The sequence below is a fragment of the Saccoglossus kowalevskii genome, chromosome 22, assembly GCF_978046115.1.
Source record: "Saccoglossus kowalevskii chromosome 22, keSacKowa6.1, whole genome shotgun sequence".
Lineage (NCBI taxonomy): Eukaryota > Metazoa > Hemichordata > Enteropneusta > Harrimaniidae > Saccoglossus > Saccoglossus kowalevskii.
This window is the reverse complement of record NC_140662.1, coordinates 17,766,785-17,785,676: the sequence shown is the minus strand read 5'-3', so window position 1 is coordinate 17,785,676 and position 18,892 is coordinate 17,766,785. Positions and strand designations below refer to the sequence as shown.

The window sequence follows — 18,892 nt, the reverse complement described above, 5'->3', positions numbered from 1 at the left end:
TAGTAAATACTATATATGGAAATAGTAAATATTATATATGGAAATAATAACTACTATAAACGGAAATAGTAATTAACGTATATGGAAATGTTAATTACCATATGTGGAAATAGTAACTACTATATATGGAAATATTAATTACCATATATATGGAAATAGTAAATACTATATATGGAAATAGTAACTACTATATATGGAAATAGTAATTAGCATATATGGAAATAGTAAATACTATATATGGAAATAATAATTACCATGTGAGCAAATAGTAACTACTATATATGGAAATATTAATTACCATATGTGGAAATAGTAAATACCATACATGGAAATAGTAATTACCATATATGGAAATACTAACTACTATATATGGAAATAGTAATTACCATATATAAAAATAGTAACTACTATATACGGAAATAGTAACTACTATATATGGAAATATTAATTACCATATATGAAAATAGTAATTACCATATATGAAATAGTAAATACTATATATGGAAATAGTAACTACTATATACGGAAATAGTAACTACTATATATGGAAATATTAATTACCATATATAAAAATAATAACTACTATATATGGAAATAGTAATTACCATATATGAAAATAGTAAATACTATATATGGAAATAGTAAATACTATATATGGAAATAGTAACTACTATCTACAGAAATAGTAACTACTATATATGGAAATATTAATTACTATATATGGAAATATTAATTACCATATATGGAAATGTTAATTACCATATGTGGAAATAGTAACTACTATATATGGAAATAGTAATTACCACATATGAAAATAGTAACTACTATATATGGAAATATTAATTACCATATATGAAAATAGTAATTACCATATATGAAATAGTAAATACTATATATGGAAATAGTAACTACTATATACGGAAATAGTAACTACTATATATGGAAATATTAATTACCATATATAAAAATAATAACTACTATATATGGAAATAGTAATTACCATATATGAAAATAGTAAATACTATATATGGAAATAGTAAATACTATATATGGAAATAGTAACTACTATCTACAGAAATAGTAACTACTATATATGGAAATATTAATTACTATATATGGAAATATTAATTACCATATATGGAAATGTTAATTACCATATGTGGAAATAGTAACTACTATATATGGAAATAGTAATTACCACATATGAAAATAGTAACTACTATATATGGAAATAGTAATTACCATATATGGAAATAGTAAATACTATATATGGAAACTGAAATTACTATGTAAGCAAATAGTAAATACCATATATGGAAATAGTAAATACCATTTTTGGGAATAGTGAATTCCATATCTTGAAATTATAGAAAATATTATATATGGAAATACAAATGTAGTAATTACCGTATATGGAAATATGAAATTGTATCCTTTAAAATTTAATCACATCACGTAATACTTTTTACCATATCATACATTTGTACCGTGAAAGCATAACAAAAGACATAGCTACCAGAAGTACTTTATCCATAATTAACCTCTGTGGGCGGTATTTACCGATACTTTAGTGTTCAGTTTAACTGTTATTACAGCTTCTAAACATGCATTGTGCAGTTCTATGGTTATGAATAATCAGTGCGAAATAGTTTGCCCACAGTGTTGTAGCCATGGCAACCTACATATGTTGCTAGGGACAAACCATTTCATTCAGAGGTGTTGTAAAAAGCAGAGGGGAGTTTTTTTGTAAAAAAGAACATATTTGCAGTGTTTGTGTTGTGCAAATTAAAGGTGTGTCGAGTTTTGTTCATGTAGACTAGTTTCTTTTATAAGTTAGAGAAAAAAACACTTAGTATAAAGTGCAGCTTTGAACTGATTTATTATTTTCTAGACATGAGCAATGTGTATATATACATGACTGTATAATGTGGTCTCTCGCTAAGTCATGGGTGTCAGGCAAAAACAAAAACCGTGACTTATCAAGGGTTGTGACCAGGGGGTTTATGCATTGAAAATGGGTTTAATTATAGTGCGTTTTCTTCATTCAACATCACAGATAACGTCCATGTTCGCATGGATTAAATTCATTGCAGCAAGTTTTATAGAGCTTTATCAAAGGGGAACATCCAAGAAGAACGTAAAGTCATGACTTCATACCCTAATCGTTAAACTTGAATCAGGCCGCTGTCACCTTTTGTATCTCAGTAATTGATGGCCAGCAGCTCTTTAATGGCCAAATAAATACAAGATGCAACAAAACTGCGACTTACTGAGGCGCGACTTAGCGAGCGGTCACTGTATACTGAAAAAGTAGTAGTATTCACTGGATTTAGTTTTAGTGGATTTACAGACATTCACTTGCTTATGAAGGAAACAATGCATTCTAATTAGTACTTTTGCATATTTAGCAAAATAAGCAAAAATAAAAACCCAGCTAGTAATAAAGCCCAATAGAGTAGTTAAATGTTAAAAGGTAAATACACACTTCGTCTCTTTCTTCCCGCCCCTCAATTTATGGTCGATTAGCAAGTGTATTGTGAAATAGCACAACATGCATTGTAAAATTGATCATAGCCAGTGGTGTGGTTTTGAAGCCGAATGCAAATTGCTCCCAGGTTTTCACAAACAATAGAAGCTAAAGATTGCTGAAAGAAACATGTTTTCATCAGTTCTCCATCGTTGGACTCCTTTGCAAGTCGGTGTGTAACTAATACTAATGCTTTCCCCAGTTATGTGGTAATGCCGTCACAGTTAATGACCCTAGGATGTACTTGTAACAGTTGTTTTAATTGGATGATATCCTCTTATATTAGTCATGTGATCCTGTTTGAGCCAATCAGCATGGACATAGTATCAACCAATGTGGTCACCATGAGATTTTACAGAATATATGTACAGCTCTCAGACTAAATAAAACATAATTTGCATATAAATACATATTTAAATGTATAATGACTATTTGACGAGAGCACTTTTAGTTTTTTTTAAACATTCACTTATTTTATTCATTGACAGATGACAATTTAAGCACGTCTCAACTACAGCAAATCAGTCAACTAACTATGTACTCTATGTATAATATTAAAAGAGCTCAATCTCCGCATACGATGGCTGTGAATAGGAGTCATCAGACATTATCACAGTCTAGTATTATGGACAGTAAGATGGATATTCCACTGAGCAGTGATGAACAAAGTAAGTGCGAATTTTAGAATTTACTTTCTATATCTGGTTTGTCTGTCATTTGTAATTATAAATTTTTTTGCCACAATTTCTGAAATTTTCTATTCCAAATCATCTTGTTAAAGTACAAATGAAAAGTTAACTCAATTGGTATGGTTTAGGTGTCTACCCAGCATCTGGATTGTGGAATCATTCGTGAAAGGAAAAGAGTACAGTGAAAACTGATTTTATAATGAAAATGGATTTTGAAAACAAAAATGGATTAATTTTTAAAAATGAAAAAGGATTTAAAAAATGAAAATTTATTTCAAAAGCGTAAATGGATTTTAAAAACGAAAATAGATTTGAACAATTGGTTTTTAAAATAAAAACAGTTCCCACAAGTAAAAGTGAGTTTTAAAAATCGATTTCAGAACTAAAAATGGTTATTAAAAAGGATTATAGAATAAAGATAATGTTTAAAAATGTCATTAAATTGTAAAAATAGTTTTATAATGCCATGCCATGTTGTGAGCTACCTCGGTTGCCGTATTGCTGCCTTCAGTATGCAATGAGTGACTGGAACCAGTGTGCCTTCTAACAGGACTGTCTGGTTTATTAGCGATCATAAGTCAAAAGGGAATCCCCGAAAATCAAGTTGAGACAGTTTGTTGACTGCTAGGGAGTTCTTCAGAAAAAAATATAATTGTATGCGACTGTAAATGACTTCAAACAAAAATGTTGTGGTCCTTGATTTTCTTTCATTTTTGACTCCCGTGTGGGAAGCACAAAAGGGAGTCTTTGCAGTTACCCTGTCTGTATGTATGTATATGTATGTATGTCACTTTTTTTGTTCCACCGTTATCTCAAGAACAACTAATCAAATTTTGGTGAAACTTGGTACATAGATGCTCTGGGATAATGCGCAGAGCTGATTAGGTTTTGGTAAAAATCTATGAATATTAATTACCTAATTTGCATGATAATTAGCTGATTTTTAGCTGTTCCAAGACTGTTCCACTGATATCTGAAGAACCACTCATTGGATTTTGATGAAACTTGGCACATGGATGCTCTGAACTAGTGCGCAAATTTGATTAGTTTTGGGTAAAAATCTATGAATATTAATTACCTAATTTGAATGATAATTAACTGATTTCAAGCTGTTCCATGACTGGTCCACTGATATTTGAAGAACCACTCATTGGATTTTGATGAAACTTGGCACATGGATGTTCTGAACCAATATGCAGATTTGATTAGTTTTGGGTAAAAATCTATGAATATTAATTACCTAATTTGCATGATAATTAACTGATTTTAAGCTGTTCTATGACTGTTCCACTGATTTTTGAAGAACCACTCATTGGATGTACTAATCATAACATTTCAATAAAACTTGGTACATAGATGTCATATGACACTGCACAGACCTGATAGTTTTTAGGGTAATATCAGTACATATTAATTACCTAATTTGCATAATTAATTAATTTTCAGGTTTTGATATTTCGAGTAATAATGATCACGTTTCAATGAAACTTGGTACATAGTTACTTGAGGACTGTGCAGAGACCTAATTAGTTTTGGGTAAATATTTGTGCATATTAATCACCTTATTAGCATAATTAGTTAATTTTCAGCTTTTCACCTGATATCTCAAGTACTAATCATCACATTTCAATGAGACTTGCGACATAGATATTCTAGGACTATGCAGAGACCTGATTAATTTTGGGATAAATAATTGTGCCTATTAATTACTTAATTTGCATAATTAGTTAATTTTTTGCTGTTCTATGGCTGTTGCACTGATGTCTAAAAAACACTCATTGGATTTCAACGAAACTTTTCAAGAGTACCTGTCACATTTCAATGAACGTAGGACTATTTAGTTTTTGGTAAATATTTATGCTTCTTAATCACCTAATTAACATAATTAATTAATACTGTATATCTCAAGTATTGATCATCACATTTGAATCAAACTTGGTACATAAATTGTCTAAGACAATAGACAGCCTGATTAATTTTGGGTTAAAATCTGTTCATATTAATTCTCTAATTAGCATAATAATTAATATTTTTTTGATTCTACCCACATTTCAATGAAACTTGGTACATTGTGCAGACCTTATTAGTTTTACACTTAAATCTGTTCGTTACCTTATTTGCATAATTAATTTTCTGCGTTTCCATCAACATCTCAAGTTCAAGTAATTTTGAATTAATTTTAATGTGTCTCCAATACTCTTAGCACACAGGAGTTCTTTCTAAGCTTTCTTTTCTTTTGTATATAAAATGTGAATTTTGTTTAACCAAATTACGAATTCTGTAACTATAATCTCTGTGTGTTCAATAGCATATATCAAATCAGCTTAGAGGGCACACTGACTTAACATTTTCACCACCAGAATTTCTCACCCACATTTTTCTGCACTTTCTTCTTATGTTTCTGGAAATGAATCCTGATTTTGGAACCAACAGAGAAAACTTTAGTAAATTTTCAGTTTTTACTAGAATTTTTTTACTGTTTTTGTCCCAATCTTCTGAAGGGAGGTGCAGACTATAAACGTGACTATTCTGTGAATTTGTGATGAAAAGAGGGTACTGGTGGTGAAAAGGTTAATTTTCTTTACTCATTATGGGCAAAGTTTTAGCGGTTTAATATTAATTTTACTACAGTAGAAAGTAGAAAAGATAGTGAAAATGAAGAAGAAGCAGCAGAAAATAAACTGGAAGAAGAAGTAAACAAAGACAAGAATCCTTGGCCTATTGCACCTGATGGTAATTATTCACTTTATTATTATCATTATTGAAATGATTTTAATCACTATGTCATAGTAATTTTTAGAATTATGTATAAATAAATTGTATTTTACCCATGTCTGTGTGGGATATGTATCCAAAGTGCCTGATGCGATGAGCCTGACTTGTTTTTTGAGAACATTTTGTTGTTTGAGTGTGAAATGAATATTGGTATGCACTCTTGGAGGCAAATGTTTGTCAATTCAAATTTACAAATTACTGCTAGTTGCGGTAAACATTGCAAAAAAAAAATATTATTTGGTCATATTATTTATGATGAGATTTTATCAATAGACAATAGAGGGCGCTGTACAGTGGTTATATACATTTTTATTGGCCAAATTTGAACCAGATTATCTCTTCTGACATTTATCAAAGAAACGAAATATAACTTTACTGGAAAAACTTTTACATGGATTTAGAATTAGAAATTGGGTATTTTCAGCTTCTTAAAAAATCTTGTGTTTAGCAACTTCAGAACGTTTGGAGTTGTATGACAAAGAACACTCTTCAGTTACTGATGCTTCCTATTTTCTTGTACTTTTCCGCCATGGACATTAATATTTTTCGAGCTAAGAAATGATTGAAGTTAAAATTATAAGGTCTTGTGATTCTAATGGTCTATCCCCAGTTTCTTGTACATGAATATGTCTGACTAAAGATTGTTCTGTCCTTGTTTATTGAATAAACCGAAAATTTTTACAATATATACAATTTTAATGAATGACATTTCGTTAAAGTTTTACTAACGTAATATCTCATTCATTGAGTACACATTGTTGCTCTAATTTATTGTTTTCTCTTTTCTTATATTATTAGGTTACATTCCCAATTCGGTAATTCGTGCCCTAATGGGATACAAACCACCGCCTATTAATGAGATAGTCATTCCATGGAGGTTAAAACCTGTAAGTTTTATCACTGAAATCTCTATCTTCAGATTTGTGCATTTCATGGTGTTAGTAAAAGAAAATTTAATGTCTGAAAAAAATAGATGGTTACAATAAAAATGAAAAATTACTTTGATATAGAAGTTCTTTTGTGACCAACAATTTTAATACACAATAACCTCAAGTTTACAATATATTTCGTACACTCGGATCACCTAACATGCCGCTTCCTAGTCTAACTTATTGTTTTTTCTGCAGAAGCATGTGACCCTTTAATAATCCAAATTCTATGAATGAATCAAACATTATAATACAAGAAACGATTTTTTCAAGATTTTTAGTCACTTTTTTAGGGAGTTGATTTTGTTTTTGATTTTTTAAAGATATTTATTTTGTATGAATGTATTATTGATAATATCTGTTTTCCTAACAGGTGCCTGAGAAATTAACACACTCGCCAACATCATCACTTCAGGAGACACTGTCACCTGTGGTAAGTAATCTGTTTATTAAGTAAGTAAGTAAGTAAGTTAAATAAGTTTTGAAACTCCTCATCAGTCTAAGAAAATGCAAGCTGATACATTGATGGTTCACCAAAACTTGCTCCTAAACATCAGTTGATTGTTGGTTTGTTTGCGTGTCCGTCGTGAGTTATGAAGAATTGTACACATGTCACATCACCAAAAATGTAATTGATTTGTGCAATGTGTTAGCTTCTTTAATATCAGCCTAGGTGTGGTTTTCATCTAATTATGACATAGATTAAAATACTGTCCAGCTAAATGTGGCTCTTATAACTAATTTGTCTACCTTTGACCTAGTGAAGATTACAACATATTATACCACCAACAGTGAAGTTTAAAATTGTAAACCTACTTGATTCCTACAATTGGCAATACCAAGTTATCTAGACATAGTTTCTATGTTCAGTCTTCAGAGGAGCCGTTTATATGGCAATCAGATTCTGAAGAGGAGGACTTCAACGCTGAACCTGAGGGGATATCGCAAGAGTATGAAGATGAGGAGGATGAATATTGTGATGTTTCCATGCCAATGACTGGGAATATAAAAACTAACAACCTGTTTTTACAAAAGCGGATGAATTGTGAGTATTAATTTGTTCTCTGTTTTTTTTTTTTTTAAATACTAAAGTCTGAAAATCGGTGTATTTGAATTGTTTTAATTATAGAATAATTTGATATTTAATAAAATCTGAATCTTTACCCACCAATTTTTGATGGAATTTTTCTATAATTGTTTGATTTTGGACCAAATGATTGTAATTTCCCATTTCCCACTTGTTGATCAACATTTTTGAAAATTTATAGATTTAGATATATTTAAATTATCAGCAAAGCCTTATGAAGCTTGTTGGTGAAATACCAAAATTTGATCAACAGTGAGTGAAATGTAATTTACATATTCGTTTCATGCTTGGGGGAGCATTTTTTCCCCCAGAAACGCACAGTTTAATTAATTGACTATATTTCATTTCAGATACACCGGGACGAGTTACTTTACCTGGTAGATTGAAACCTGTAAGTACACATGCATAGTTATGTCACCGATTCTTGCTTAGACGTAAGATGTCTTCTTTGAGTTTTTTTTTGCAGCAGTTTTTATAAACTTAGAATCAAATTAGATTTTAAGACTAGTTCTGAAATTTTTCCAATCATGCCCAAAAATGGTAATTCAAACACTCAACAAATATTGCAACAGGTCCTCCTGACCTTTGACCCACACCTGTATTACACAGGATATTGTCAACCTTTGGTGGAAAAGTAATTATACAAATCTGGAAAGAAATGCATGTGTCAACAATAATGTTTCCTTGAAACAGATAATAGTGTTTGTTCAATTGTTTTTACACAGTTACAGAAAAAGACAGAAGACAAAGTTGTTGAAGAAGCTCCAAAGGAGGTAATTTATTCTCAATTTCGCTGTTTGTTTTTTTTCATCTGAATTACTTATCGTTAATATTTAGATTGTCATTGGCAAATACTGTATCAACAAGTCTTTTTAACTAGCATGTCATTTTAGCCTATTTATTTAATCTGTAATTCAAGACTAGCTAAAGAAAGTATTTTCTCATAATAAGATTATTCACAAATTGTAATTTTTGTAAATCCTGCATTGAGCCAAATTTGCCCAAACGACTTTTGCTTCATGATAAAAACAAAGGAGCAATTTCAAACTTTGTTTTGTGGACAGAGGGCACTTTTATGGAACAGTTGATTTTTAACAGAAATGTTATCTCTCTTTGCTTCAATACCTGTTTAATTAAAAAAAAAATTTATATTTTTTAAATGCAACATCATATTGCTTACTGATCTTCCCTGCCAAACATATTGGTTTGTTTTGTTGCCTGATGATAAATTTGAAACACTATAATATAGCGAATATAGTAATTCTTCTCCATTCAGATAAAGTGTGTCCATGCCTGCATCTTGGATATGTCTAAACATACATCATGGGATACAAATATACATGCATGCATTTTGTGATCTGATTCAAGATGGGTAAAGCTAAAACTGCATAAAATCAATCATTTCTGCCATTCCAGAATTGTATCAAACTTTACACATCAAATATATACATCATATTTTTTGGTTCTAATTCAAAATGGCCGACCGGTTTCAGTTTTGTTTTCACTATTGCATGCCTACTGATTTTGTGATGGGGACACTATTTCCGACTGTTATACGTTGTTCTGTAATGTAAATAGCCTGTGTTTAAAATGATGTCATAAAGCAGTACATCATGCGATTAATTATTCATGAAAACTTTTGACAAAACTAAAACAAAACCTAAAATAGCAACATACATATTTATAACTACTGGGTCGATGGAGGTCTTACCTCAGACTATAAACTTTTTATGATTAACAACATATCACCGAAAAGTCATAGCAGTAATGCAGCTTGGGTTGAAATACTGCACACTTTCAAGTGCTTGTTGTGTTCTGTGATTACGTCAGATAATTCTTTAGTAAAATTGTGTATCATGACAAATGCTATTGTTTATATTTTTTACCCCAGGTCGTCATACCAATGGTGTTGATGAGAATATCTAGTCTGCAATGGTTTCCAAAAGATGAGGAACTAACACAGTCAAATGTAGTTAGGATACTGAGTACGTATATGTCAGGATTAAATTGAAATTGTGGCACTGCATCTACAGATTAAAAAATATGCTCGAAAACAGTAATACTTCTTTAAATTTGCCATTTTATTCAGCCCCTTTGAACAGTGCTGGCTCCTGATCTTTTGATTGATAGAAGTTTGTTTAACCCATCAAATGCAGAAGTCAGCTTAATATTTTTTTTTAAATATTTTTATTTGGCATGAAGCCACTGGCAAATGATATCCATTTGGTCCATAATTAACAAAAAAATGAGATAAAAATACATAAACTGTGCAAAGGCTCGTACTAGTAGTACTCGCTGGATGCCAGTGTTAAAATCAAATTATGGATGTGAGAGAATTGGCTACCCAATCTTAACACATAACAGTCAGGTCAATCAGAGAGCAGCTTGTTTTTTTGTTTTTTTTTCTTCCAGCGTATAAAATTTTGCCTAATATATGTGCTTTGACTCAACAATTTTAGACTACAATGATTGTAGAGAATCAAAACACCAAAAAAAAAAAATAATATAGTTGGGACAGAAAAGAATAGTGTTTTTTGTGCATAAATTGTCTGTATTTGTTCAGTTTCACATGCAGAGAAGCACTAATTGTCACATCAATAAATTGACAGAATTGTAAACAAGCCTATTGTATTGCAATTAATGTAATATAAAAAAGTAGGAAACATTTGTAAAAATACTAATAGCTGGGCATGAATGTGGTACGAGATAATTGTGTATATATTCAACTTATCGTTTCACTTTCATATTATTGTGTAATTGGATTAAAATATAAAATATGTGTATTTCATGTTAATATCTCCTTTTCGTTGATGCCCTCAAACACTGCAGTTCAATAAACAATGTGAGGTTCAGTGATCATAAAGCTTTTTAATAATTAATTATTCATAAACTTCCTCCATAGTAACCAATCATTTGATTGTTAATGTGTTTACACCAACACTCACCTGCCGCTCTGTTTATTTACAGTTGAGCTTCTGGATAAAGTCAATCAATTTCAACATCGTGGAGTTTGCAAAGCAGTCATGGATATTCACAAGTGAGTATGATATAACCCGATTGATGTCTTGTTCATTTAAAGTGGAATGGTACTATTTTTTTGACATGCAAGCATATTTTTGCACATAGCTGTTTATGATCAATTGTTATAGCATTTAGCACCAGACTTTCTTAATTCACTATCAGTTTTAATTTACTTATTTCACTGCCTATTATTTGACAGTTTTTTGGGTAAAACTGTCAAATAATATGCATAAAAATGCTATTTTCACATAATTATATTAATTATATATTGTGCATCAATTTTCTCTGTTGCCATTGTGTTTCACTTCAGTGCAGAGCAGCCTGTCTAAACTATACATCTAACTCACTCATTGAGATATTAATTCAGTTTACATAATTCTGTCTAAACTGAACACCTAAGACCAGCAGGCCAAAAAAACACACTAGGTGAGACAGCGAAACCTAGTTTAACTGAACACCTAAGACCAGCAGGCCAAAAAAACACACTAGGTGAGACAGCGAAACCTAGTTTAACTGAACACCTAAGACCAGCAGGTAAAAAAAAAACACTAGGTGAGACAGCGAAACATGGCTTAACTGAATGTGAGGAGAAAAAAAACCCAGAGATAATTGTTTGTTTTTTATAGAGGTTTATTTATATGCAGAATGAACAGAATAAATGATTTACAATTTGGTTTAGACACCACATACCTTAATCCATAAATTTTCTCAGCATGTAAATTACGGCTTTTCCACGTACACTACCAGCAGACAAAAACAGCCTGTTGAAGGTCGCTGACTTTTGACTGTCGACTATCAATGTTTGTCATCCTTCGCAAAATAAACCTAATTTTCAAAATTGCTGATCTTGACCTATCTCAAGGCAGTAAGAATTTGGTCTAAGATTTAAAAAAGAAATTGTATAATATTAAAACATAATGTTCCAAAAAGTTGTACACACAAGAGACTGTATTTTTGTAAAAAAATTATGTTTGAGTGCCGTAATTTCTTCCGTCAAAATTTTGCTGAAACATTTACCTATTTATATGTAGGTATCCATAATATTTTTGATAATTTGGGACCGAATCAACATGATTTCCTGTTTGTAACAGTTCTTAAAAAAAAATTTACGAAAAAAAAAAATGAAGAAAAAAATGTGATGCTTGAATTTGTGAAAGGTAACAAAAGTTGACTTTGGTGAAAGAAGGGTTTAAGGTCAAAGTGTTATTGGAATCACTGAGACAGGTTCCTGGTTTGTACAGTTAGCACTATAGATGTTATTTAGTCTATCTGTGATTTAGATGAAATAAAATTAATGAGATGGACAGAAAAAGGAGTAAAAGTCACCTGTCAGTAAAACGTTATTATAGCCTGTATAAGTTGTTTTCTTCTTTTCACTATAGAAACGTTACCGTAACACTCTTCTGTTCATGTTTGGTATGTTTCTGGTTTTGACTGGATGTATAACTCGATGTCAGTCGTTAACATACCATGCGTCATCAAGCGATGTTATATGAATGCTTTATTTATTCAAATCTTAATTGAATTGCTGAGTTCACCGAAGCGCTCTTATTAGTGCACTGTTGACAGTTGTATTCCCGCTACTTTATAGTGCTTGTTTGTCAATCAATTCAATCTGGTTGATTTACCTTGGACTGCGAACTCATCTAATTGCAAGAGCCGTTAATGAATTGTTACTGAGGGCAGTTCACTGACGTGTTTAACATCAAAGCCTTATATACATGTCTTTACATTGGGCAAGTTAGAGTAATATTTTAAGCCAAAACACAAAGTGCCACAGTTCGTTATTGCATAGCGAGTATTAAACAATATTTTTGCAAAAACATTCCATCATTGCTAAAAATTACATATGACTGTCATGAAAAAGCCATAAAATAAAGCGCCACAATTCGTCATTGCATAGCAGGTATTAAACAATATTTTTGCAGAAACATCATATCTAAAAATTACTTATGACTCACGGAAAATTTGCAAATTTTAAATGTTGGTATAAGTTATTCATGGAATAATGTGTTTACATAGAGTCCTATGGAAAATGTTCCAAAATGGCCGCTTGTTTTCTTGAACACACGTTCTTTCTTTTCTTTCGTAAAAATATGAATGAGGTACATATATGTGATTGAGTCATCATAATTTTTGAGAAAATTGGTCAAAAATCACATGACAATGTTCATTGGTTTATTGTGTAAAATCATGAAGCTATTGTTCCACGACACCATGAAATAGCTTTCTTTGTTTTACAGTGACATTTTTTTTAAACAACTTTTCCTAATATATTTTTTAGAAATCTCTATTTGTAGAACAGTTCTTCAGTTCCACACTTTTTAAAACCCAGATTTTTGAAAAAATTAAGAACCACAAAAAGTACCCCATCATTAAAAATATATTATTTTTTTAGCTTATGTCATCAGCATACACGTTAGGATATATGCAGTAATATCCCCGCCATATGATCAAGCATTGTAGTATTGCCAAAATGGCCACTATCCACTAACAAATTCGACCTTCATTTTCTCGAAATTAGGCTGGTGGCCACAAACTTTTTTCAAGTCAATATCCTTTATATAAATTCTGGGTATTTTATTCATTTCCAAAATAGCCGATTTTTGCATGTTTTTGAACAGCTTTTCTCCAACAAAATACTTTAAGCTGGGTAAAAAAGTCCAAAAGATTATAACTGGTGTTGAATTCAACAATTATGCAACCCTTTAGGGACGATGTCAAAAGATCGATGTCGGATAAAAAACTTATTTCCTTTAGTTTGGGGGTGGGGGATTTTGACCTCAAAAAGTTCCCATCCTACAAAAACGATTTTATTTTTTAATGAAGTCAAAAAAATCTTGGAGTATTTGTAGTTCGTTTTTTCTATCCAATCATGGACAGAAATAACCGAAAAAGGAAAAAAACAGAAAAATGGTTTGGTTCGAGTGTAAATCTGTGCGTCAAATGAGGTGCATTTGTAAAATCTTTTTACACCCACCCGACAACCAACTGCTATGCAATACTACTGTCTGATTATGAATTTGTATTTAATGGTGAATGTAGTCTGACGCCATGACCAATATTTATCAATTAAGTTTCAGTGGGGGGTAAGGGGGTTTGGAAAAAAACTAAAGGAATTAAGTTTTTTATCCGACATCGATCTTTTGACGTCGTCCCTTAAAATAAACTCTTTGCTTTTATTTATTAGGGAGAATATTTTGAATATAACTTTACTGTCAGCTCATTACAATTCAGGAATGTTAAACTTTGATCGAGAAAGTACCAAATATTTTATGCAGGTTTATTTTCATTCTAAACAACTTTGACTTGCGCTATTTGTGGGAAAGTTATGGTTCCAAACTGGACATATTTTTTTTTTCACTTTTTACCACCCCCACAACAAAATATAATGGTCTGACCCATTCAAATTAAATTCACAGTAACCTAGCAACTGATGGAGTTCACAAAACCTGTTAAAACATAATTTTCACTTTCAAATTTCACTGCAAAAGATATTGATGTTTACTAAATGCAACAATAAAAACAGGGTTTCTTGACCCCGAGTGTCGCATGCATTTTGCGATGTCAGTGTATGTCAATAGAAAAATGACAATTGTCCCAAACTCCTTAATAGAGAACTTGGTCTTGAGGATGAAGAAATGAATGCAGTTGTACAGAAACTAACACAGCAACTACAACATGAGAAGGCCATGGTACGAGTCAATGCAGTCAAAACCCTTGGTGATTTGGGACTGGAGAGAAAATCAATAATTTTTGGATTGCTACCCAGGTTATCAGATACAACAGTAAGTAAAGGGTCTACCTAATAACTTTTGGTGATGACAAAGTTTAGTTGTCATGCCGATTCTGGCAATTTGAGTGCATAAATAAGATCATTACATGCTGGAGGCTGCATATGTGATTATAATTGGCATATGAATTTGCAGTTGTCTCATACATGTAGTTTAATAATGTGACTTCATCTTTTGTGATTTTATCAAGAACTTTATTTTTATTCGCTTTTCATTCTTTACATTATCTGATGTAAAAAAAAATTTTCGAATTGATATTGGAATTTCTTTTGATATTTGAAAAGTTCACTTTGTAATTTACATACTGTCTCTGTATCATTCCAATTTTACTGTCATGTATGAATGATATGGATTTCTTGACTGCATCCCCTTGTTATATCATCTATCTGAGCAGTACCCATTTATTACCCTTTGAATGTCAAAATTATAGACACATTAATTTTGTGGAAAAACAATTCATTGTCAAAAATATTTCCAATAACATTTTATTTTTCTGCCAAACACTTGTCAATATGTACTCCTGCCAAAATTGTTACTGTGGAATACTTTATTTTCGCTGGAATTAATTTTCGCTGAAAAGGCTTTTTGGGCGTTTTGTATGGAATTTATTTTCACTGATTTTTGGTGAGTTTAATGTGAAATATAGGAAAAAAAGTATATTCGCTGGATTTTATTTTCATGGAATCATCCCTTCAGCGAAAATAGCGAAAATAAATTCCAAGCGAAAATAAGGTATTCTACAGTATTATTCTTTTTTTTTTCTGAATTAATGAACCGGTATACACTTCAATGTACTATTGAGAAATTGATTGTTGATGGAAGATTGTCTTCTTCTGTTCCAGGACGACGTACGTCAAGAAGCAATTAATACAATAACGAAGCTAACAGGGGTTAGGGACAAAGAAGGTCTGCAAAAGTTGCTTATAGAAATTGGCGCAATGAAACCAATAGTTAACAGAGATGTAAGTAATTAACTATTTTTTTTAAAAAACATTTTTAGTCCCCGTTCGGACGAAGTCTGAAAACGGGGACTTATAATTCGGTCTCCATCTGTGCGTCCGTGCGTCCGTCCGGAGTCATATCTCAGAATCCCTTGGACCGATTCTGTTCATTCTTTGCATGTGCCTAGTACTTTATGTGGGACATATGCACATGCAGTGGTTTAGCGATTTGATTCAAAATGGCCGACTGGCAGCCATCTTGTTTTTCGAAAATGTTTTGGACATGCTTTGTCAGTTGTCATTCAAACTTGGTACATAGATTATACATGTTAGGATACATGTCCATGACGATTTATTTCGCAATTGGTTCAAAGATGGTCGACTGACAGGCATCTTGTTTTTTTTATGCGGTATCCTGGACGTGCTCTGTCAGTTTTCATTCAAATTTGACACATGCATGTACTTTATCCATGACAATTTGTTTCAAAATCTGGTCAAGGATGGCCGATTGACAGCCATCTGACTTACTACTATATTTCCACAATTTATGTACCATTTTCATTCGTATTTGGCACATACATCGTACGTATCAGTGTGTTTCGTAATCAGATCAAAGATGGCCGAATAACGGCTGTTTTTGTTTTTGGCCTTATTACTACTACACGGAACACATGTTTTGATGTAAATAAACAACCTGTTGTATACGCCACTTGGAACTCAAGTTTCAAGGACACGCTCACGACAACCCCTCCGATTTAATATGACGAGCACAAAGAGAACTTTCAAAAATTTAACGGGGACTGTGTCATTTTCAATGATTTGTCTTGAAAAGACTCTGCTTTGATTTCAAAATGATGCAGCTATCGTACTATACCTTATATTGTTATAACATTTCAAAAAATTGAAATAATTTTCCACGTTGTTTTCCACGATATTAGATTTCCGTTATATACAATGGGAAATTCTCTCCCATAATGCATTGCGTATGGCCACGTGCTCAGGAGTTTCAATTTGGCGCAAACTGCCTTAATGTTCATACTGTTGTGTTCTCATTGGCAGTGCCATTTGAATGCAGGTAATGCTAACATATATATTCATATTTGCTTTTGGCATATTAGAATTGTGCCAAAAATTAACTGATAAAATATTCCATAAATAATTTAGGCCAGGGAAACGCATTTTTTACATTTTCTTAATATTTTCTAAATGATTGAATTCCCCAGAGGGAGGTTATACAGGAGCTGGCAGAGCGAATGCAGTTGCAATTACAGCAAGGAAGCAAAAGAATGGCTGATGCATACCAGAGTACGTGTACTAAACCCGATGATGCTGGAACAAGTTTGAACGATGGTGTCAAAACACCATCGATGTTGGAGATATGGGTTGCCAACACACAGCCTGGGTTAAGACCAGAAGACGAGGACCTAGCTAAGGTAAAACCATGTTTCTGTTAAGTGTTTTCTTTGGGGGTTTTCCAAACTGAAATTTGTTTTTTAAATTCCTCATAAATTACCAAGCAGTAACCCAAAATGAGATACTCATGTTCCCTTTATCAGAGCTTTCTGAAAATATTGTATAAGTACTTTGCTCATATGATAATAGTTGTATAGTTCTAGCTTCACCCACAAGTACTTTAGTAAAGAGGAAACAATGCTATTGTCTTTGTTTTACTGAGTTTCTATCTGAATCAGTTGTCTTTCTGAGTAATCAGTATCACATTATGAAATTTTTTTGACATCATTTGTATTTTTGAAGAAAACTTGTGAAATTGCAAATAATTCTTTGTGAAAATTTGCTGATCAAAAGGTTTCATTAAATAAATGAGCTTATTTCCATGAAAACAATGACTTTTCTCCAATAATGCTAATCTTAATAATGCTAATTGCCATTTTGGATAGAAAATTGGTTGATACATTGTGTCACAAAATATGTTCTATTTAGATCATGTTATTTATTAGGTTTTAATTTGATTATTAAAACTCTGAAATTTGGGGAACAATCAATGACTAAAAGTGTAAGTTTACTGTATTGATAATTGGTTGTTGTGTAAACAATGAAAACATTGCAATGGTGTACTAGTTAGTTTAATTTTTTTTTTGAAGGATTTCTCTGCTGAAGAAGTTGCTGAGGTCGTAAATGATGGTTTTAGTCCTTGGGAACATGCTAAGCAGAGACAAATGAGCAAACCTAAACTACAAAAAAGAACAAAGTTTGCTGAAAAGCCTCAAACTCTGGCACCAATCGATTCTTATTCTGATATGTCAGCTACAGAGTCTCAGTGGCAGGATTTATCAATGGTTAACTCAACCGCAAGGATGTATCAGTCTATTGGTAGGATTCAGCGACGGACTGTTGCTGTAGAAAGGCATGATGGATACATGGAACGGATGATTCTGAAGAAAGAGGCCCTCGCAATTGAAATGAAAGAACGCCTGCAAAGACATCGTCAGAAATATGATGAGATGATGAAGAAACGGAAGCAGGAAACGAGTAAATTCCTTCCAAATAAGGCTACATTGTATGCAAGCTATCGTAAAATTGCTCAAGGGATGGCTCAACCAAGACCGACTGCCTTGGAGAACTCAAAAGTGGTCAGAGTTGGCAACAAACTGTATATAAAAAAAGAGGATAAACTTTACGCAGTTGGTGAGAGTGCTGAAAGAATTGTTGCAGAGCACAGTACTGCGAATAACGTCCGCGTCGTCAACTTGGATGAGCAGTGCAAAATAGAAGTGGAAAGTAACAGTTTATTTACAGACTCTGATTCGGGAATACATTCTATCAATATAAATATGAAATCTAGTAACAAACCAGACCCGACTGGCATTGCTGATGAATCAGATAAGGTGAGTTTCAACTCTAGGATTAACAGTTTTAATTGTTTACTCCATTTCCTGCATTCACATGTTTAGCCTTGAAGCAACAGGTGGTCATGACTCGTATGATTCGTGCAGTATGTCATTTTACTTTTTTGAAGAAATAATCAACTATCTAACACTTCTACAAAGCAATATACGAATAAAATCAAAAAAAATGATTTGTTTCTGGGCCAGTCATGACTTTTTTCAAAAAATCACATTTTTCGAAACATTTCAAGACAGAAACATTTTTTTTTAGTCTGCTCAATAA

General features: G+C 32.0%; 1 protein-coding gene across 1 annotated transcript in view; it reads left to right on the top strand.

The window, feature by feature from the left end:
- Nucleotides 1-18,892, top strand: part of LOC100367647 (uncharacterized) — a 40,343-nt gene that overhangs the window by 14,881 nt on the left and 6,570 nt on the right. The window contains exons 7-19 of the mRNA XM_085495700.1: nucleotides 3,016-3,195; nucleotides 5,848-5,949; nucleotides 6,790-6,878; nucleotides 7,294-7,353; nucleotides 7,791-7,965; nucleotides 8,358-8,398; nucleotides 8,733-8,780; nucleotides 9,899-9,992; nucleotides 10,975-11,044; nucleotides 14,645-14,816; nucleotides 15,665-15,784; nucleotides 16,987-17,196; nucleotides 17,866-18,609. Of these exons, the coding sequence (XP_085351826.1) occupies nucleotides 3,016-3,195; nucleotides 5,848-5,949; nucleotides 6,790-6,878; nucleotides 7,294-7,353; nucleotides 7,791-7,965; nucleotides 8,358-8,398; nucleotides 8,733-8,780; nucleotides 9,899-9,992; nucleotides 10,975-11,044; nucleotides 14,645-14,816; nucleotides 15,665-15,784; nucleotides 16,987-17,196; nucleotides 17,866-18,609 (2,105 nt within the window). The remainder of the gene's footprint in view (nucleotides 1-3,015; nucleotides 3,196-5,847; nucleotides 5,950-6,789; nucleotides 6,879-7,293; nucleotides 7,354-7,790; nucleotides 7,966-8,357; nucleotides 8,399-8,732; nucleotides 8,781-9,898; nucleotides 9,993-10,974; nucleotides 11,045-14,644; nucleotides 14,817-15,664; nucleotides 15,785-16,986; nucleotides 17,197-17,865; nucleotides 18,610-18,892) is intronic.